General features: G+C 42.0%; 1 protein-coding gene across 5 annotated transcripts in view; it reads left to right on the top strand.

Annotated features, from left to right (window-relative positions):
* Window positions 1-211: 211 nt before the first annotated feature.
* The window catches only part of Ryr2 (ryanodine receptor 2), a 737,098-nt gene continuing 714,910 nt past the window's right edge, over window positions 212-22,399 (top strand). For all 5 annotated transcript variants that reach the window (XM_045151997.1, XM_045151996.1, XM_045151994.1 and 2 more), the window contains exon 1: window positions 212-311. In XM_045151997.1, the coding sequence (XP_045007932.1) occupies window positions 264-311 (48 nt within the window). In that variant the 5' untranslated portion in view covers window positions 212-263. The remainder of the gene's footprint in view (window positions 312-22,399) is intronic.

Genomic DNA, 22,399 nt, shown 5'->3' with positions numbered 1-22,399 from the left:
CCCGCTGTCCTCCTCCAGCACGGTGCGGCGCAGGGAGGCCGCGCGCCTCGGTCGCCCCCGCGCGCCCGCCTCCTCCGCGCTGCAGGCGGACAGCCGGGCTACCCGCAGCGCCAGCGCCAGCGCGGGCCCCCGCCGCCTCCGCTCCCCACTGCGGCCGCCGCAGGGTTAGCGGTCGGAGCAGCGGCGGCGGCGGGCGGTGCGAGGGGCCGCCGTCGCCCGGTTCTGCAGGACTCCGGAGCCGGCCGGGCGAGGAGCGCGGAGTCATGGCCGATGGGGGCGAAGGCGAGGACGAGATCCAGTTCCTGCGAACTGTAAGTGACATGCCGCCGCGCCGGGTATCCCCTAGCGGGTTCCTGGCAGAGTGACAGCAAAGGGGACCCTGCGGGCGGGGCGGAGGCGCCATCAGGGATGCGGGAGAGGCTGGCATCACCAAGTGTGTGCAGGTGTGCGTGTCGGGTCGGAGAAGGGCAGGGCGCGTGTCTGTGAGCGCGTGTGGAAAGCCCAGGGATCGGGTACCGCGACGGCGTGGTGAGCCAAAGGGAGGCGCCGCTGGGGCTCGGTCCTTGGGTCACCCGGGACCCGCGCTGCACAGGTGCGGGAGCCGAGATTGGCCAGGGACCTGTCGGACAGCCCTGGTGCAGAGTAGGGTGGCCCGTGGAGACTCGAGCCGCGGCCGTCCCTGGGGCTTTTAGGGCTGGACCCACGCGCTGTCACCAAGCGGTCCGCGCACTTGGCTTTGCTCACACCGGCGGTGGCCAGGGGCGGAGGTGCTGCAGGCTGCCCGGAGAGTCCCTCCAAGTCAGGGGGCTGCCAGTGGGGTGAGGGGTGGCTGTTCCCAGGACTGTGCCGTAGTGATGCTGTGATCATTTGTAGAGTGTGCAGGCATAGGAAGCGTGTGCGTGCGTATGTGCATGCATGTGTGTGTGTGTGTGTGTGTGTGTGTGTGTGCGCGCGCGCGCGCGCGCGCCGGGGGTGGGGGGTCGACGACGACCAAGAACGTGTCATTTTCTGAATACTGGCTTGTTGAATCCCGAGTGCAGCAAAGAGCGTGTCTGCATGCAAGCGTTTTTGTGCGTGTGTGTGTGTACGTGTGCAAGGGCATGGTGGCTGCCTGGAATTTCCACCCTGGATGGCAGGCCGGGAAACGTTAGTTCCACTCTAATACAATTCCTTCTTAAGTACCTTTTGGCTCTGCTCCTTCCTCCCTGACTTGTTTGAATGCTGCAGATACCTCTCGGGCTCTGCTCACCTCCAGGCAGGGAGCCTATGGACCAAAGCAATGCAGGAACTTCGTGTTACAATAACCCAGTTAGCTTTTATAGCACCGCTTCAGTCCTTCCTTCATCCTTTCTCCTTCCCGAGAATGTCCCCATATACAGGAGTCCTTCATCCTTTCTCCTTCCCGAGAATGTCCCCATATACAGGAGTCCCCGACCGACCCGCAATTTAGGACTACATTTCTGGCTGCGACTTCTCCCCAGCAGTGGAAATGATCCCACTTCCAGGTTAGAATTCTCTCTGAAATCTCAGAAAACTAGAGATGGTTGCATTTTGAAATACTAGGCGCTAACTTTTAGGTGTGAAATGCTTTTGGTTAAATTTTACAGGAGCACATTGCAAAAGACCATTCCCGCCCCCCCCCCCCCCCGTTTGCTCATCCTCATCATTTGGGAGAGGTGTTGTGCATTAAAGGGGGTCAGCAAGAGTATTGGAAAGGGTAAATTGTAGGCCCTCCCCCTTTGATGGTGAATAAGGTCTCATCTAAAGTGATTCTTCTGCGCCATGGCTAGTGCTTTTTGAAGTACACAGCTGCTCCAAGCATCTTCACTAACACTGCTCATGGGGAATATTTGAAGCCTTCCAACAATATAGTTCATCATTTTTCTTAGAGGGCAATGGCCTTCAAGTTTTTTTTTTTTATTGATTCAATCCACATTGTTAATTTTTTCTCCCCTCAAAACTAATGAATCTTTTCTGTAGGCAAACAGCCTATTTAGCTACTGTATGGTTTTAAAATTCATTTTTTATCAAACTCTATAGAGTTAAAAATTAGCTAGGAGATTTTTGGCTGACTTTGTGCACTCAAGGGCTTCCTGCAGGCTTAAATGCTAAGCCCAGTTCATGGAGGTGCTCTTATCAGAGTGTTTAATGGGTCCTGAGGTCCTGTGCTTGCCTATGTGTTTTTTCCTTGCACATATAAAGTAATGTTAACTCCATGCCACTCAACGGCTGCCTGTCAGCTGCAGCAACACCTTTGATAAGTGGGGCTTGGGTAGGATCTGGCAGTCCTAGGCTGGGGTTGTTCTTTTAATAAAACATTCGTAGGTTGCTGTGCTGATGATAAATGACCTTGAAGGAGTAGCACTGTTGGAACAGGAGATTTTTTTTTTTTTGTGTATCTTTAATATCTAAAAGGAAAGTATACCCTTTCCTTAACATTTTGCATTTTTAATATAGAAATTCTCAAATTCCTTATCAGCTCTTCTGTCTTCTGTGCTGGGTCCTTTCCATTTATTCTTTTCACCTGACAATATTGATGATTCGGTGATGTTAATGGAGTTAATAAGGGAGAGCATGCCATCCCTACATTAGATTCAGCTCTTTTTCTTTAGAGGCATTTATTTCTTTGTATGTGCAGACTTTCTGTTTTAAAAAGAATTTATCTATTTATTAAGAGGCAGTTCCTAACACTGTAGCCCAGGATGCCCTGGGACTCACTATGTAACCTAGGCTGACCTTGAATTTAAGGCAATTTCCCAGCCTGACCCTTCCAAGTGCTGGGATTACAGGCATAAGCCACCAAGCCTGCCTTAATTTTTATTTAGAAGTACATATTCCAAAGAGCATTACATTTCTGTATATTTTGATAAAATAGTTGTGAATTGAAGATTTTTTTTGGCTAGCAATTTATGAAGTTGTTGTGCCTAAAATATCAGTCAGGAAGAGAGTCATTGTGAAGTTGACTGGATGTGTATGTGGTCTGCTTAGCTCATTCTGATTATTGTCTTGAGCAGATCTTGTCTCTTGGAGTTGTAGTGGGCCCTCCAGCACCCTGAAGCATCTTTCTGTCCACCACCCACAGTTTTTTTCTTTTCTACAAGAAGGCTGAGATCACTATTCAGGGACGTAGATGTGAAATCCTTAATGGACTGTTTCCATAGATTATGATGGCTGCTATCAATTAAGTCTTCATTTGTGAGGGGCTTTGTCACTGTTTAACCTATAGTCCCTCTCTCTTCTCCTTTCCATTAAGCCCTAGCTGGCTTGTCTGCCAAGATTCCTTCCCAGCGGGTGATCAGTGGCTTCTCCCACCAGCTGGAGACATACTTGCTCTGATCTGTTTATCTTTAGAAGGATTGAGGAAAGGCTGTGTAAACTTTGAGTGTGCTGTGGCACTTAAGATAGATGAATCCTATCATAAAATAAACCCTCAGTGCCTAATGGATTTGTTCATTGTCATGTCCAAACATATACATGATTTAAAATGCTTGGTTTCTTTTTAAAAAAATTAAAGTTTTAAAATTTTTATTTACTTATTTCTGAGGGAAAGAGTTAGAGAATAGGTGCGCCAGGGCCTGTAGCCACTGCAAACAAACTCCAGATGCATGCATCACCTTGCACATCTGGCTTACATGGGACCTGAGGAATTGAACGGCTATGCAGGCAAGGGCCTTAACTGCTAAGCCATCTCTCCAGCCTACTTAAATTAAAAAAAAAAAAAAATTCACCAATGTAGCAATGAGCTGAAATTTGGTATTTTAAAAACAGGTCATTTTGGTTATGCTTCTATTTTTTTCTCAAGCAGTTTTATAGAATTATATAGAATATACCCTTGACTTTTAAATTATTTGTTTGCTTATTTGAGAGAGAGAGAGAAAAAACAGGTACACCAGGGCCTCTAGCCACTGCAAAAGAACTCCAGATGTATGTGCCACCTTGTGCATTATGTGGGTCCCAACGAATCAAACCTGGGTCCTTTAGTTTTGCAGGCAAGTGCCTTAACCACTAAGCCATCTCTCCAGCCTCCTAAATTCAGTTTTCATCAAACTAGAAAATATGTGTTGTCTAGTGATCTTGGTGGAGAGTTGAATTTTCAGAGTCCTTTGCTTTTCTGTCATTGTCATAAGTACAGATGAATGACTCTGGGGATGTCAGTACATCCCCATGAAGTTATCAGGGAGTTAGTATTTATGCATGAACAGAGACTTTAAACTTGGTACTGGCTACAGAAATTCTTCTACCAGGAAGACTTTCAAGCCTTGCAACAGGAGCTGCTTCAGTGAGGAATTGTCTTGTGCTTGTCTATCTTGCTCCATAATGACAAAGAACATCTCAGAAAGACCATATCAGCTGATGGCAGTAATGACAGTGTTTGGTCTGTACAGGTGCAGGAAGGTGAGGGGGTGAAAGCAATGGTGGGTTTACAATACACAGGAATCCTAGTGGCTTTCTTCAGTTGCAGGAACAGTATAGAGCCCAAAGGCCAGGGCTGAGTGAGAAGTATAGGGTTGACCTTTTGTTCCCTTGATCATGAAGCCGCAATATATGTGCATTGTGGTATTTTCTCAAGGAATTGATGGAGCCTCCTTCCCTGTTCGCCAGGCTGACCTAATCAGACTTTCTGTGAATTTACACTTTACAAGAAAGGCAAGATCTAAAATGCCTCAAGGACTAATTTATTTGAGATTTGGTCTTATTTGGCTTTAGTTAAGTCGTCTTCTTACTAATTTTGGTGTTTTGAGGTAGGGGCTCACTCTAGCTCTCACAGGCTGGCCACCATGCCCGGTGAATTGTCTTTCTAAAATCAAGGCTAATTTAGCTAATGAAAGGTTTCTTGGGACAGCTGTGTGGTTGAAGGTGTTTGGAAGAGAGGGCGGGTGATGAAGCACAGGTTGCTACCTGAAACTCTGACATGACGGGAATTCTAGATTCAGAAATGCATTTGCTGAGTGCCTTCCTTGTTTAAGTGAGATTTTACATATCATCCCCCAAATTTTGTTTCCTGTTGGGGGAGTGTTGTATTTATGTTTATTTATTTATTTGAGAGAGAATGGGGGGCATATAACAATGGGCGTGCCAGGACTCCTGCCACTGCAAACAAACTCCAGATGCATGTACCTCTTTATACATCTGGCTTTCCATAGGTATTGGGGAATTAAACCATGGGCAACAAGCATTGCAAAGAAGTATGTTAACTGCTGAGCCATCTCTGAAGCCTCCTGGTACCTTCTGTATGCATGTTGTGGTATTGGGTGCTAGGGAGGCATTAGAATTGAGAAGTTTTGTTTTTTTTTTTAAATTATAATTGCAAAGGAAACATGGGACTGTTAGAGGGAAAAATGAACACAGCATTTCTAGTATTAGGGTTGGATGATAGGATGAGATTATTAGGAAACATTCCCTGGTATGCCCTCATCTTCCTGATCATCTTTCCTGACAAGGAAACTGAATCTCAGAGAACTGAAGGGATTTGTCCTGGTGGGAGTCACACTCTAGGTTAGTGACACAGAATGGCACAAAGTATGTGAAAAATCTCTGCAGCAATGCTCAGCATGCCTAGCTTCAGCTGGGTATTCTTACACACTTGAAACCACTGTCCCTTTGTATCCTTATTTTGACCTTCGTACTGTTCCTGTTCATACCTGCCCTCTTGTTGCTCTTCCACTGAAAGGGAGTTTCTGTCTTATTTTCCTAAGTCACAATTCTCTTGGACCCTAGATCCTGGGCTGGATGATCAATCCATCCATATTTTTCCTCTCTTGACTCACTTTCTGATTCTTCCTTCTGGATTATTTTGCAGCATACTAATTTCTTTCTCATTAAAATGTATTTTTGGGGGGGGCTGGGGAGATGATTAAGTGGTTAAAGGAACTTGCTTACCAAGCCCACTAGCTCTGGTTCAATTCCCTGGAACTCAAGTAAAGCTGAATCCAAAATGACATATACATTGGTGATCCCAGTGTGCTTGACAGTGAGGGGGGAGCCAGGAGACTCTCAGGCTTGCAGTGGCAGAGCCCTGTCTTAAAGAATGTGTTTCACAGAGACCTCGAGGTTGACCTCTGACCTTCGCATATATACCATGGTATGCATGCCCCTACAAGTAAATAAATGAATAATTTTTTTTGTTTGATGTGGATGCCTTGTTTAGCTACTCAACTCCTCCAAGCATGGTCTTCAGCCACTGCTGGCTTGAGTGCTCACTTCATTTTGTGATTCTCTAGCTTCTCCTCCTCATTCCTGGAGAGTGAGAGCAGCTGTCCCCTTCCCCAACCTAAACGCTTCTCTCTTTCCTGTCATCTAAGACCTTGTTCAAAAGTTACTCATCTGATCTTCCGTTATGAAGTTACTCTGGCTGTGGAAACAGGTACATTGTGGGCTGTTTTTATGCATTTCTGTGTGTGTGTGTGTGTGTGTGTGTGTGTGTGTGTGTGTATGTTCATGTGCGTGCTGATGCATGCATGTGTGGTGCATATGCAGGTGTGGAGGCCTGGAAACAACTGTGGGTGTTGTTTATCAGGTGTCATCTACCTTTTATTTATTGATTTTTTTTTTTTTTTTGAGGCAGGGTCTGGTTTTCACTGGCATGGAGCTTGCCAAATAGGCTAGACTAGCCAGTGAGCACCAGAAATCCTCCTATCTTGGCCTCCTCGATACTGGGATTACAGACATATGGCACCATGCTTTTTCATGTGGGTTCTGGTGATCAACTTTAGGTCCTCATACTTGCAAGGCCAGAACTTTACCCCTTTGTATTGTCTTCTGCAGCAATGTTTTCACATGGAATCCTTACAAAGCCTCTCAGAGGTGGGGACAAAGAGGTCAAGTTGCACTCGGGAGGCAGAGGTGGGAGGATCGCTGTGAGATTGAGGCCACCCTGAGACTCCTTAGTGAATTCTAGGTCAGCCTGGGCTACAGTGAGACCCTACCTCAAAAAACAAAAAACAAAAAACAAAAAAAAAAAAAAATCAAGTTAACAGCCGGGACTGGTTGATAAAAGTGTTGAAGATCTGTGGGGAGCATTCAGCTTCAGCCCCAGGTGGCTGCTGCAGAACCTTTACTTACCCTGCAAGGCCAGTCAGTTCCCTCTCTACTGGAGGATAGTACTTTAAAATAGGAAGAGTCCCGGAGAGATGGCTTGTTCGCGAAGAGCACTTTACTGTGTAAGCATGAGGACATGGGTTTGATATTTAGCACCCACATGAAAAGCCTGCTGTGGCTGTACATGCCTGTAATGCCAGTGCTGATAAGGGGCCAAGACAGGAAGATTACTGTCACACATTGGTCAGATAGTATAACCAAAAAACAGTGGGCTCCAGGGTTAGTGAGAGACTCTTTCTCATGGGAATAAAACAGAAGAGTGATGGAAGACAAATGACATCCTCTTTTGGTATCTTCACACTTAACACACAGGGCTCCTATCTGCACACACAGGTATACACTACACACACGCACCATATACTACACACACACCCCAAAAGGAAAGAAAAGTTGATGGCTGGGTGTTCTCTTTAGGAACACCTCTACTACATGAACAGACTTGTATTTCTTACACTACCATCGTTACATTATCATGTAGGCTGTTTTTATACAAGTTTTTGTGGTATGTTATTATATGTGTTCATGTGTGTGCTGATGCATGAGTGTGTGGTACATGTGCAGGTGTGGCAGCTGTAAGACATAGGTATTGTTTCTTGTGGAGTGTCTACCACAGTAGGACCTGTGTTTAATATTTGTAGAATTGATCTGACTCAGTGAGACCATATAATGGATAATACATACAGAAAAGGATTATTTTCTACAAAGTGTTCTAGATACTCTACTTTGGCGTGTCAGTGTTTGAACCTGAAATATCTTCTACAGGTTCATTTATTGAATGCTTATTCCCACCTGGTGACACTATCTGGGGAGGGTTTGGGACCTTTAGCACATGAAACCTGGCTGGAGGAGGTAGGTCACTTGGATGGGTCTTTGACAGTTATAGCCCTGTCCTAGTCCCCCCCCCCCCCGTTAGTTTCCTGGTCTGCTTTGATGTGAACATCTGCTGCTGCTCTGCAAAGTCTCCCTAGTTATGATGGACAGGTGTCTCTTAAATTGTTTCTGTGAGGTAATTTGGTCACAGTGACATGAAAGTAACTAATATGTAAATGGGGGAGGCTGGGGGGATGAGATGGGAATTTTCTTTGTCCTGGTAGTGGGGCAGGTATCTGAAGATACAAGAAGACATGTTGAGTGGAAGTATCAAGACAGTTGAACCACGTGTGCATCAATGTTGGAGCAATGTGCTCTGGTTCTGGGAATTGTGCTCTCTGTGGATTCACAGGGGACAGAAGTGAAGAGTTGACAAATGTAACTGTGAGGCCCACCTTTCCCAGGTGGGGTCACTGACAGTAAAAGCAGATTCCTTTTCATATAAAAAATGATATCAGCCTTTAATCCCAGCACTCGGGAGGCAGAGGTAGGAAGATTGCCATGAGTTCAAGGTCACCCTGAGATGACAGAGTTAATTCCAGGTCAGCCTGGATCAGAGTGAGACCCTACCTTGAAAAACCAAAAAAAAAAAAAAAAAAAAAAAAAGAAAAGAAAAAATGATATCAGGGGCAGATAGTGGGAACTGCAATGGGAAATTATGTCAAGAGGGATCTATGCCCCATGAGTATGATGAGGCTTAATGGGCAGGATGGGATTTTCAGTCAAGAATTTTCAGAGTCAAAAGGAACTTGAATGAAGAGAAATGGAAGGACAAGTATTTTGGTTCCATTTATTCAGCTTAGACAGGTTAGCCATAATTCATGTGATTCCTGGAACAATTCATTTAGTCTATAAAGCCATTAATTGCATTTATACAGATCAGGAAACTCAGCTGCAAAGGGCTGAAATGACTTGTTCAAGGACAATTTATGAGTAAGTGATGTTGGCGAGCTAGGATCTTTCACAGGCCAAGACTCATTCTCCCTACCTTCCTCCATCATTTTCCTACCATCTTTCTGTTCTTACCCTCCCTCCTTCCCTTCCTTTTTCTTCCTTATTCCCTCTTCCTATTTCCCTTTCTCCCTTCTTCTCTTTCCCTCTGTACCCCTTCACTTCTTTCCTCTTTCATCCCCTTTTCATCTTTTAACTTCTCTCTCTCTCTCCTACTCTCCTTCTATTTTCCTCTTCCCTCACCCATATTTCTGATAAATTGCAAAAATTGTGAATTAGATGTGCAGAAAGGAATTGTGGCTGTTGTACTTGCTTCTTTCACCCACTGGGTATCTTTAGGTATTTTTTTTTGTCTTCAAGGTATAAGTTGTAGTAATAATTCCCCAGTGATCTAGTCCTCATCTTAGAAAATTCAATCAGGTGCAGTGCATTGTGGTTCTTAGGCTGATTTGCACTTGCTGAGTGCTTTTATCACATTCCTGATAGATTATGTATTTGTGCACTCTGAATTCTCCTTTCAACCTGCTGTGACATCATATTGGTTGTTTCACTAAGGAAGCACAGCCGTGGTTTCATTTTGTGCTTATGTCATCTGTTCACCTTTTAGGAAAAGTTATGTTCATGTTATGGACGTGCTTTCACAGACTCAGTGGGGTGGGGTTGGGCTTTGGTGGCTCTGCATGAGCTGAACAGAAGGATGGAGGAGAACAAGAGCGGGGCCATGCTGGAAGCATCTATGCTCCCACTTCCCTAGAAGGATGCTCTGTGTCTTCCTTCCTGTGGGTGCCACGGACACAGTGTCCTCTTGTACCTCAGGAGGTCCTTTGCTGCCTTACTACATGTCTACTACATGTCCCTTCCCCTCTGTTGGAACCCATCTCCTGTTTCCAGCTCACCTCTTGGCAAGTGTTCCTTTGATTAGGCTCTTTCCAGTTAATCCCTTGAGAGTTCCCACTCTCATCTTGGCAGGGCTCTGATAGAAAAAGCAGGAAACTGGAGGGGCAAGTTAGGAAAGAGATGACCTGACAGTGTGAACTGCGGCAATCACAGAAGGGTGGGGATTTATGCACAGGGGTTTGTACTTATTTGTAAGGTAAGAAAGACCTTTGGAGTTACTCTTCATTCTGTTTTCTCCTCTCCTGGGAGGAAAGTGGGTTTGTTGGAGGGAAGAAATATCTGTTAGGAAGATTAATATGGTTGCAAACTGTAAAACAAATTGGGATAGTGAGGCCAAAGGAATATTGGGGCTAAGAAGCCTACTAGAAGACAGTCATCAAGGAGATTGTGTAAGGTAATTCAGGCCTACATTTTCCTTTTTTTTTTTTTAAAAAAAAAATTATTTTCAAACAGAGAGAGAGAGAGAGAGAGAGAGAGAGAGAGAGAGAGGGAGAAGAGACAGACTCAGAGAGAATGGGCATGCCAGGACCTGTAGCCACTGCAAACAAACTCCAGATGCATGCATCCTTTGTGCATCTGGCTTATGTGGGTCCTGGGGAATCTAACTTGGGTTCTTTGGCTTTGCAGGCAAACACCTTAACTGCTAAGCCATTTCTCCAGCTCCATATTACTTTTCTGTACATGTGGGGTGTATGCATGCGTGTGTGTGTGTGTGTGTGTGTATACAGATGTGTACACCCATAGGCATTTGTGCACAGGCCAGAGGGTCTCAGAGCTGGAGCATATGGAGCCCTACCAGGAAAAGCTGAGAGGAAGGTGAGGGTGAAATCTTTGATGTTGCTATCAGTAATTCACTAAGGTAGGGGCTGGACTTTCACTATCTCCTCCAAAGGTATACCACCAGTGACCAGAATACCTCCCATTAGACTGTGCCTCTTTTTATTTTTATTTACTTTTATTCATATTTATTTATTTATTTATTTGAGAGTGACAGAGGAAAGAGGCAGATAGAGAAAGAGAGAGAATGGGCGTGCCAGAGCCTTCAGCCACTGCAAACGAACTCCAGACACGTGTACCCCCTTGTGCTTCTGGCTAACATGGGTCCTGGGGAATGGAGCCTTGAACTGGGGTCCTTAGGCTTCACAGGCAAGTGCTTAACCACTAAGCCATCTCTCCAGCCCAGACTCTGCCTCTTAAAGGTTCCTCTGCCACTCAATATCATCACTCTGTGGATTAAGCTTTTAACACATAGTGATTTCAGGCACACTTATGATGCAAACTATAGCAAAAGTTATTACTGATTTTCTTTTCTTCTCATGGGAGAAACTAGGGTGCAGGGAGGGAGAGATGACTACTCTAGGAAGGCCCTGGGAATAGGACAAGAGAGAGTCCTTGCACCATATGTGCTGCTGGTACAGATCTTTCCTCTGCAGCCACCCAATCATTTCTTGCTTTACCTAATTTGAGTGCACACAAATTTTTCATTTGACTTTGGTTTAGCTTTGCATAATTTCATTTGCTGCTGGGATTCTTTTTGTAAATAATTAAAATTGGAGCTCTAGGAAGCTTGTTGATTCTAAGCAGGATATATTTTGTTTGGATGTTGCAGGGTGTTGGTTATTAAATAATCCAGCTAGGCTTGAATGCAAGCACATCAAATTAGGATTAGTGGGTCACAAACTAATATTTTTAAAAAATTATTATTTATTTTCAAGGAGGGAGAGAAAATAAGAGGATGAGAAGGGGCATGTCAGGGCCTCCTGTCACTGTAAGGGAACTCCAATACATACCACTTTGTGCATGTGGTTTTACATGGTACTGGGAAATTGAACCTAGTCTGTTAGGCTTTGCAAGCAAGTGCCTTTAACTGCTGAACCATCTCTCCAGCCTAGATTTTTTAAAAAGTACTTATTTATTTAATAGAGAAAGAGAGAAAGAGGCAGATAGAGAGAATGGGCATGACAGGGCCTCTACCCACTGCAAAGGGACTCCAGACAAATGTGCCACCTTGGTCTTTAGGCTTTGCAGGCAAGTGCCTGTACTGCTAAGCCATACCTCCAGCCCATCCAGCTCAGATTTTTAAAACTATAGATCTGTTGACTAAAAAAGTCTACAGGGCTTATATATGTAAGTACTGATATTTTTTAAAAAAACTATGAGTATTGTGGAATGATCTTTTAACAGTTCATATCAGGGAGAAATAGTGAAATGTCATATGAAACCTAATAATTCTGCTAATAGTAACTGTTCTCTGCCCTTCTACTATGATAAATGGCTTAGTTGGCCAAATAAATTTTGGTAATATTTGGAAAATTAAGCAATTTCTATTTTAGAGATATTTTATCTCCTAGATTGTGTAATTGGCACTATATTACACATACAGTTAGGAGCAGTCTTCACCTTTTTTTGCTGTTGTTTTCCTTTTTTTATTTTTTATTTTTAGGGTTTTTTATTACTTAGAAACATTGTGTGGATATGTCATGTGTTGGCACCATCATTTTCTATCTCCCTGCCTCCACGTCACTGAGGGCCCTCCCTAAGGGGATGACTGGTATTCCTTATGGTTTATGAGTTGTGAGAGCAGCAGTCAGTCATTGTGGGGGGATAATGCCTCTGGCTATTGCCTCCTACCCTGTGGCTTTTGCATTCTTTCTGCCCCCTTTCATGGGTGTGCTTTAAGTCTACTTTCTTGTTCAGCTCTCAGTAGCTCTTGCATTTCTGTTTTGGTGCAATTTGAGTATCCTTAGTGTTTTTCTCCATCACCTGACACAGGTTGTCAGGCTTGCCATGGAAGAAGCACTCTTGCTCATCTTGCTAATTCCTCTGTGGTTTCCCCTGGGTCCCAGCTGTCATGGAAGGGGTGGTTCATCTGCTGACAGGGAGTCAGGGCTCTATTCTTGTCTTGTTGATAGATTTTGGTTGTCCTCTGTTCCTGCTGCTTTCTGAAAAAGAAAAACAGATTCTTCAATGGAGAATGAGATGAGGATAGGTGAACGCGAATAATCATTGTTAATTTAGAGAGATTTTGATGGGTGTAGCCTCACTTTTGGCCAAAGGCTAGTGGAAGCTTCTCATTGGAGTTCATAATCTTGGTCTCTAAGGGATTTTGACTTGGTTCCCAGTTCCAGCTATGGGTTTCTTATCATTTGAGCAGATCTCTTAGCCAGCTAGAGAGCCATTGGTTACCCACTTAAGCTGTGTACCACTATTTCACAGGTGTGTCCATCTTGTCAGGCTGATTGCTCTCATATGGCAGGGTCCTCTATTTGCTTGTTGTTTTTCTTTTTGAGGTACTGTTTTCCTCTATCTCAGGCTGACCTGAAACTCACTCTGCCTATAAAGCCCTATTCTTTAAAAATATCAAAATAAATGTATATTTCACCTATGTGTGCAATGTCACAGTAAGTTTGATAGTTAGCACAAGTAATTTGAAAGCTTTAAACAAATGTCTGCAGTTAACAATATCATCAATACCCCGAATCAGTGCTCATTACATTTTTACAAGAGGAATCTTCTTTAGAGATAACTATACAGTCTATACAAGAGTAACAAAATCACATGTCCTGTACATGAAAGACTTGATGTAGTAGACAGCTTCAGGTTTGCTGAGATGAACTTCCAGACTAGGCACAGTTATGGAGGAAGGATTTATTGAAGCTTACAGATCCAGAAGAAGTTCCATAATGGCAGACGAAGCTGGCCTGCCTTCACAGGACCAAGCAGAGAGAGTGAAGCACAAGCCAAAAGCCAAAAACCACACAGCACACTTCAGGAACTCCAGCTAGGCACACTTTGTCTATCTTTAGATTGAAATCTGCAAACTGCCACCACACCTTAAGATCTGCCCAGTGACACTGCCTCCAGCCAGGTGGCTGCAGACGCAAACTACAAACTAATAGAAACCTGAATATATTGGGGGCCATTTATTCAAACCACCACACTTGATGAGATAAAAATGGCATCATGTAGCCACACATGCTAATCAAAGTCATACATCCTGTCAACCAGTGAGTCATGTACTGGGTGAAGGTTAAGATCTTGCATTTCCATGTGACAAAATATACTGAAGAAAAACCCAACTCAGGCTTACCAACCAATTTATCTAGTACTTCCTCACTTGGAAGAAGTAAATCACTCTTGTGAATATGTAATAGTAAGAGGATTGGGAGTGAAATAGGAAGAAGGGGGGACCAAGTAATTCATGGGCCTCTTTATGTGTATACTTAGACTCTGCCATCTTCCCACTTGGCAATGGTGATGGAGAAATGGATGCATAGTAATTCTTGGGCACAAATTAGAAGGTACAAGATGGTCACCAAACTATCAAATTGTGGGGTGATAAGAAGTGGTGCTATCTATTGCTAGCACAGAATTTGTTTCAATTTTACCCAGGACATATTCTCTAGAACAAAATGTCACATGAGAATTTCACATGATTAATAGAGTAATGACTATGGCATGTGTCACAGCAAACTAAAATATTGTTCTGGAAAGACCAAAAACAAGGACCCAAATGACAGTGGACAATGACACTCATAATTCCCTAAGTCACACCAATTGCTTACAACCATGTGGTAGGTAGAAAACACGGCTCTGTTCTCTGTGTTGTAGGGCTGTGTACATCATGTGATGATCTAGACATATTTACATATGGATGCAAAAGTCTTTTTGGTAACAATGGCAGTAGCATTGCCTGGAGCATGAATAATGGTGACTAGTAAAATCTGACCAAAACAGAATCTGGAAAGTATATCAAGAAGGACTCATAGAGGTTTGTGTTGGAGAGAAGATAAACAATGATATCCTTTCTGGCTTGCTGTCCACTCCATCAGGAATGAAGAACTCTGTATAATTTCCAAGAAGGGCTTTGATATCATGGAGAAATATCTATTTTTAAGGGTTGGATAAATTCAGTCTATTTTTATGGACAGTGAAAAAATTATTGCTGAAGTTTTTTTTTTTTTTTATCAGATCCTTCTGAGGGCGTAACTGCTTTAGTGAGGTGAGGAAAAGCAAAGTGCCTGTGAATTATAGGAGACTAAGGCTCTGTTTTTATTTGGGTGTTAATAAGTTTTCAGGCAGCCATTTTTTTATGTGTGTGCATGTATGTGTGTGAGCATGTGGCCAGAGGACAACCTTGGGTGTCATCCTCAGGAATGCCTTCCAACTGTTTTCAGATGGCACCTTATTGGCCTGGAGCTTGTTGATTAGTATAAACTATCTGACCAGAGAGAGACCCAAAGATCTGTTTCTTTCTCTGTATCACTGGAATTATAAGCACACATTGCCACAGTCAATGTTTTATACTGGTTCTGGTAATTGAACTCAGGTCCTCATGTTGTTTGAGGTAATTTATCAATTGAGTCATTTCTCTCACCTGTGGACATTTATCTTTATTGGACTAATGGTTGGCTTTGTGATTGCTGCAGTTCATCATGAATGCTGTGAAACCTGGAAATTTTCACTGCCCTGGTACTGATTTGTATGAACTAGATAGAACTATGGATCACTAGATAGTGTATTATTTCAGCAAAGATGCATTTACTACTTACTGTGTGTTAGTGTTTGTGGAATGCTATAGGTTTCCTCACCGTTTCATTCTTCATTTGTATTTTATAATGGCTTTCATGTAGTCACTAATATGATTTCTGATTAGGAAATAACCTATGACAATCCAGGTAATGGTTCCTTTAAGATCTATGTGAAATCAGTCCCTCATTTCACTATAATCATCTAGTGAACATTTTTCTATTTTGCTGGCTGAAATGCTTAAAATGTTGGCTTTAGTATTTATAGATTTAGAAATATAAACTGTATAAAATTTATCATTATCATTATTATATTCTTTGTTCTGTATCTCTCTTTCTATCTCTATCCCTTTCTTCCTTATCCTTTAATATTGAGAATTTAATGTGTGAAGATATTTCATATTGGTATATTCCCATCAGGTTACATTCTTGTATTCCCTTTCTCCCATTCCCATTCCACTGAGGGCTCTCCTCAGTGGGATTATTGGCAGTCAGTATGAGGTCATGAATGTACCAGTCAGTCTCTGGCATGGGGCAGTGCCTCAGAATACACTTTTTCTACCCTGTGGCTCTTATAATCTTTCTGCCTTCCTTTTGTACAATGTTCCCTGAACATTTGAGGTCATGCTGTAAATCTCCTTTACTGTTGAGCTCTTTGCAGCCTCTGATTTTCTGCTTTGATGAGTTTTGAGTCTTCTCAGTGTCTACTGCCATCTTCCTAGACAAGGTTCTGAGGCTAGCCATGTGATCAACACTCATATTTAATCCACCACTTCCTTTGCAATGTATCTTGAACTTTGGCAGATGTGATAATGATGACTCCTCTCATGCTAGGCAGTCAGTTTTCTTTTCTTGTCATGCTGATGATTCTAGGGTTTCTCTGGTGTTCACTTCCATCTGTAAAAATCAGATTTTCTAGCCAAGAGTGAGAATATCATGGATCAGAGAGGATAAGGAAACACCAAAAAGATGTTTTGATGGGTGTAACCTCTGTTCTTCCCTATTCTTTTTGAGACAGAGTTCTTGTTCTATAACCCTAAATTGGCTTATATCTTATTATGTAGCCCAAGCTATCCTTGAATTTGTGACCCTCCTGCTTCAGCCTCCTAAGTATTGGTAGTATAGATATGTGCTACTAAATCTGGTTAGTTCTTGGCTTTTCTAAATACCTTTATATGTCAGATACTCTACTTGACTCTATGGACATAATAATATGTGTTAGACATAATCCATGCCTACAAGAAACAATTCCTAAGGCTAATATATTTGCTTCTCATACACTATTTTATTCCTGTGAAAGCTTTCTGATGTAAATTTAAGTACTTTATTCATGTGTAACACATAATGTACTTATGGTAATTTATGTAAATCTTACATGTACAGCCTGAAGGCGCTACCAGATCAACACAGGGGGTATTTCCAGATAATAATACCCTACTCCACCCCAGAAATGATCTTGTAAAGGTAACTACTATGCTGCCTTCTAGGAAAATCTGTTCTACATGTTTTTATACTTTATGTGAATGAAATAATATACTATATTATGCTGTGCATGTGGTTTCTTCAGTTTAACATTATGTCTGTGAGATGCATCCGTGCTTTATGCAGTCTTATCATTTTGTTAGTGATCTCTGCCATCATTTATGGATCCATTTTAATTATAGACACTGGTTTGTATATCTAGCCTTGTCTTACTAGTTTTTTTTTTTAAGTAAGATTAAAATTGGAATGAATACTCTCAGAGTAAACATTTAAATATGTGAAAGAACACCCCAAACATAGATATGTGTCAGTTATAGTTTGAATATGAAATGTCCTTTCATGTATTTGAACACTTGGTCCCCAGTTGGTGGTAGTTTTGGAAGATTGTGGCATCTTAAGAAGGTGGGGCCTGCCTGGAGGAAGTAGGTCACTGGTGTGCTGAGGTTTATAGCCCAGCCCTTCTTTCTGTTTACTGTGGGCTTTTTGGTTAGTTCCACATCACAAGTAGCTTGACTCATGTTCCTTTTGCCATGGAGCTACTGGCCACCATTCCTTGATGGGCTTCTTCTGCCATTATGGAACTTCCTCTGGATCTGTAAGCTTCAATAAATCCCTTCCTCCATAACTGTGCCTAGTCTGGAAGTTCATCTCAGCAAACCTGAAGCTGTCTGCTACATCAAGTCTTTCATGTACAGGACATGTGATTTTGTTACTCTTGTATAGATTGTATAGTTATCTCAAAAGAAGATTCCTCTTGTGAAAGTGGAATGAACACTGATTCGGGGTAGTGATGATAGTCTCTCAAGCCATGAGCCAAGATAAACTACCCTTCCTTAAGTTACTTATGCCAGTTATTTGGTTTTGGTGAAATGATGGGAAAAATACCTAGTATAGTACCCTTTCTTTGGAAGTGTTGATGGTAAGATTTGGTTGTCAACTTGATGGGATTAGAATCACCATGGAAACAAACCTCTGGGTATCTGAAAGGAGTTTCTAGATGAGGTTAACTGAGGTAGGAAAACATGCCATTAATGTGGGCTGTACTATTCCATGTGGTGAGGTTCTGAACTGTATAAAAAGGAGACAGTGACCTGAGCACCAGCATTCATCTCTCTCTGATTCCTGACTGTGGAAGCAATGTAACCAGATACTTCAAGTTCCTGCTACCATAACTTCCCCACCATGATGTACTGTAACATCGAAATATGGACCAAAATAAACCCTTCCTTCTTTAAGTTGCTTTTGTCAATTATTTTGTCAGAGAAACTACAGTAATTAATATACATATATTCAGCATCCTATACAGTTTCCCAGAATAGTTATGCTTTTTACCATCAATACTTAATAAATGTTAGTTTCTCTTAACTATTGTGAAGATGTAGTTCACTGTGATTTTTATGTAGTTCACTGTGATTTTTAGTTTCTATTTCACACCTTGTGTTGAATACCTTTTCAAACTCTAGTGGCCATTTCCTTTCAATAATTCTCTTGTGAAACACCTGTTCAATCTTTTTGCTATTTTTAAGATGAGGTTACTTTTTTCTGTTAGTTTACTGAAAGTTTAAAGAATATGTTCTGTGTAGAAGTATTTGGTCAGGTTATATCTATTACAAATATCTTTCCCCAATACCATGGACTGTTCTTTCTCTCTTTAAAAGATTTAGTTTTTATTTAATTATTAGAGGCAGAGAGAGAGAGAGAGAGGGAGAATGGGTGCATCAGGGCTTCCAGCCACTGCAAACAAACTCCAGACACAGGCACCGCCATGTACATCTGGCTTACATGGGACCTGGAGAGTTGAACCTGGATCCTTAGGCTTTCCAGGCATGCGCCTTAGCTGCTAAGGCATCTCTCCAGCCCCCTTTTCTCTCTTACTGGAGTTTTGTTACTGATGAACAGTCATTTCTCATTGTCATGAAGTCTGGTTTGGGCAGTTTTTTTTACTCATGGTTTATGAGTTTTGTGTCTTTTTGCTTATCTAAATAAAGACTATTCTTTTTTCAATCTCCACAAGCCTTTATTGTTTTGACATTTAGTTCTGTGATTCATGTATAATTTATTTTCTGGTCATACTTTGGGGTATAGGTCAATCACTACCCCAGCCCATATGAATGTACTGTGCATTCAACATTGCATGTTGAGAAGCTCACTCTCCCCTCCGCAGGGCCGTGGTGGCAGGCAGGAGGCTAAGTGTGGTGTTTGTTACTGGACTTTGTGTTCTTCCTGTTGCTTTGGTCTGTTTGACTTTTCTTGCTCCAAATGCTGTAACTTTTAAATACTGTAGTTTTATGTTGTCTTGTATGTGCTGGTATTCATTCTTTGTCTTTTAAGTCTTCAAGAAAGCCTTTGATATTCTTGGCTCCTTCCATTGCAGATTAAACTTTGGAATTAACATTTAAACTTCTACAAAACAAACTACTAGAATTTGTAATGAGAAAGAGCCGTTTGGGGAGATTTTACATCTTTACAATACCAAATTTTCTAATTTGTGAACAGAGTGTATCTTTCCTTTTACACTTAGATATTTTGGGGGAGTGTGTGAATATGTAGAGCATATGTGGTGTGGTGTGTAATGTGATGTGAAGTATACACATATGTGTGCAGATGAACATATCCTATGTGATCATGTGCTGAGGCCACAGGTAAACATCAGGTACCCTCCTCTGTTGCTCATCCATGTATTTTCCTGAGACAGTGCTTTTTCTTCAACCCCGAGCTGCTGTTTTTAGTCAGTGAGCTCCAAAAATTCTTCCGTCTTCACCCTCTGCAGGACAGGGTTATAGGTGTGTGTGTGGTCACACCCACCTTTTTACATGGGTGCTGGTGATTGGACTCAAGTAGTCTTAGGCCTTCGCATGCTTAAGAGGCAAGTGCTCTTAGCTGCCGAGACATCATCCCAGTTCTGTATTTAGGTGTTCTTAAATTTATCTTTGTCCTTTTTTCTTTTGTCTGAGAGTTTATTGCATATTTTAGGGGACAGATTTATTCTTAAGTACTTGATGTTTATTGATGTTAATGCAAATAGTGTACTTTAAAAATTGGTTCCTGGAATGTGAAACAACTGACTGACTATATGTGGTGGCAGCCTTACTGAGCTCACTTGTGAATTCCAGTGGTTTAGAAAGCCTGTAGCTTCTTTGGATTTTCTTTGCACCCAGTCGTATCACATGTGCACAGTGGCCACTTTGTGTTGCTTCTCAGTTTCTGTCTTCTTCTTGTTTCATTATGGTGCCTAGGACATCAGTAAATGTGGACTAGATGTGGAGGTGGAAAAGTAGATCATGAGGGTGGAAGCCTTATGTGTGGGATCAGTGCCTTCTTGAAAGAGACTCTAGAGAGCTCTCCTACCTACTATCCACCATGTGCTCAGGTAAGGAAAAGGCAATTGTTTTCAGCCCTCACTAGAACCTGACCATGCTACCTACATTTCCAGACTGTGGGAAAGAAGCTCAGGGCTGTGATATTCTGTTGGGCAGAACAAGACAGTGAACTCTTTGTACCTCTTTTCTGCTTCATGATTTCTTTATTTTAGATTTAATACAATACTTGTAGATAATTTCTACTTGCTTGTGACATATGCATCCTTCTACTGCTAAACATAGGGTTTAAACCATACATTATCATATCTCCTTCACTATTCATGTCTACATTGAGTGAGACTTTTTGGTATGTATGTGTGTGCATGTGTATGCATGATGTATGGGAGTACATGTTGTGTGCACATGCACACATGTGCAAGTGGAGGCCAGAGGTAAGGAACAGGTGGCTTCCTCAGAGTCACTGTTCACCTCAGTGGTTGAGACAGGATCTCTCACTGATCCTAGACTTCACCAGTTAAGCTAGATTAGATAGCCACCAAGCCCAGAGGCTGAATCCCATTTTTACCTCCTCAGCACTGGGATCACAGGAACATCTTAGGCCAGTATGGTGCCATTCACATTTCTTTATTCTACTTATAGACATTGTATGCAGGACTGTCCTGTCCTAAGATTTGGTTGTTTTCCAATAATCTTGTATTTCAGGTAGGTGTTTTTTTTGTGTGTGTGCAAGCCCAACAGACTGGCCTTTTTTATGAGACAGAGAGAGAGAGAGAAAGAGAGAGAGAGGGAGGGAGGTGTGCAGGCACACAGAGACAGAGACAGACAGACAGACAGAGAGATGAGAGTACAAGAGCATCAGAGAAAATTGGCATACCAGGGCCTCAGCCACTGTGATCAAACTCCAGACATATGTGCCACTTTATGCATATGTACCACCTTATACTTGTATCACTTTCTGCTTACATGGGACCTGGAGAGCTGAACATGGGTCCTTATGCTTCACTAGCAAGCTCCTTAACCACTAAGCCATCTCTTCAGCCCTCCTGTAGGCAGGGTGAGTTCAGTCCAACTTCAGCATCATAACTAGGAAACCCCATATTCCACTAGAAGTTAACTTGTGATAGTAATCAAAACTTCAGTTTGTTTTATTTTACCTTATTTCCCAGAAGTTTTGGGTTTCATACTATCTGACTGGATTCTCCATCAAATATGGCATAATATCAAAAGTAGAAGAGTGATTTTGGTATAGAATATGGGTGTAATATTATGTCATGTTGTCACCTAGCAACTTGTGCATTTACCACCTGAATCAAAATGTGGAATTATCTCATAAAGACCCCTCTATGATATCCCCTCTTGGTCCTTCTGAACAATACCATCCCTAACCACCATGACTACTGGTCTCCTTTTCCATAGTTTTCTTATTTGATGGTATCACATGAGGGGCAGTTTGTGACTCATGAAGTTGCCATTTTTTTTTTTTTCACTGAGCTAAGCATCCTTCTTGTCTGTTTTGTTTATGGCAGGATGGTTATTTATACCTTTTAATTAATGTAATTAAAACTGCTATGAATAATGTTGTATAGGCATTTATATAGAAAGATTTTTATTTAGGATAAATGCTTGGGAATATCTTTACTGAGTTATAGGATAAATGTATATTTAGTGTTTGTTGAGAATTTTAACACATGGACATACAGTAATTTGATTATATTACCCCACTGTTACCCTCTTTTGTCTCCCCTCACCAACCCTTGTTCAATTAAGCAACCTTCTCTTTCTAAGTAGTCCTTTCTTTGCTTTGAAGTGTCATTCTTTTTGTCTTCCTCCATCTTCTATATCAAAATGTTCATGGACTAAGAATTGTGCAGGTCTTGTGGGGGTGATGGCATCCACTGTGAGGTTATAAATATGCTAATCAGTTCATTTCCCACCCCATGACCCTTACATTCTTTCCTTACCCTCTTCTGTAATGCTGACTGATCCCTTAAAAAAAAAGAAACTTGCTAAATCAGTTTCCAGAATGGTCTACTGGGTATATTGGTATTGCATCAGACTATTAATTTGCATTTACCTAATGGTCAGGGTTGCTGAAGATTTTTGCATGTGCTTATTGACATCTGTCATTTTTTTTGGTCAAATGTCTCCTCATATCTTTTGCTTATTTTTCCTTTCCTCCCTCTCTTCCTCCCTCCGTCTCCCTCTTTCTTTCCTTTCTTTCCTCTCTTTCCTGTTGAGTTTTGACAGTTCTTT

This window comes from Jaculus jaculus, chromosome 6 (assembly GCF_020740685.1).
Source record: "Jaculus jaculus isolate mJacJac1 chromosome 6, mJacJac1.mat.Y.cur, whole genome shotgun sequence".
NCBI classification, from domain to species: Eukaryota; Metazoa; Chordata; class Mammalia; order Rodentia; family Dipodidae; genus Jaculus; species Jaculus jaculus.
The sequence above is the reverse complement of the archived record's forward strand: the minus strand, read 5'-3'. Positions and strand labels throughout refer to the sequence as shown.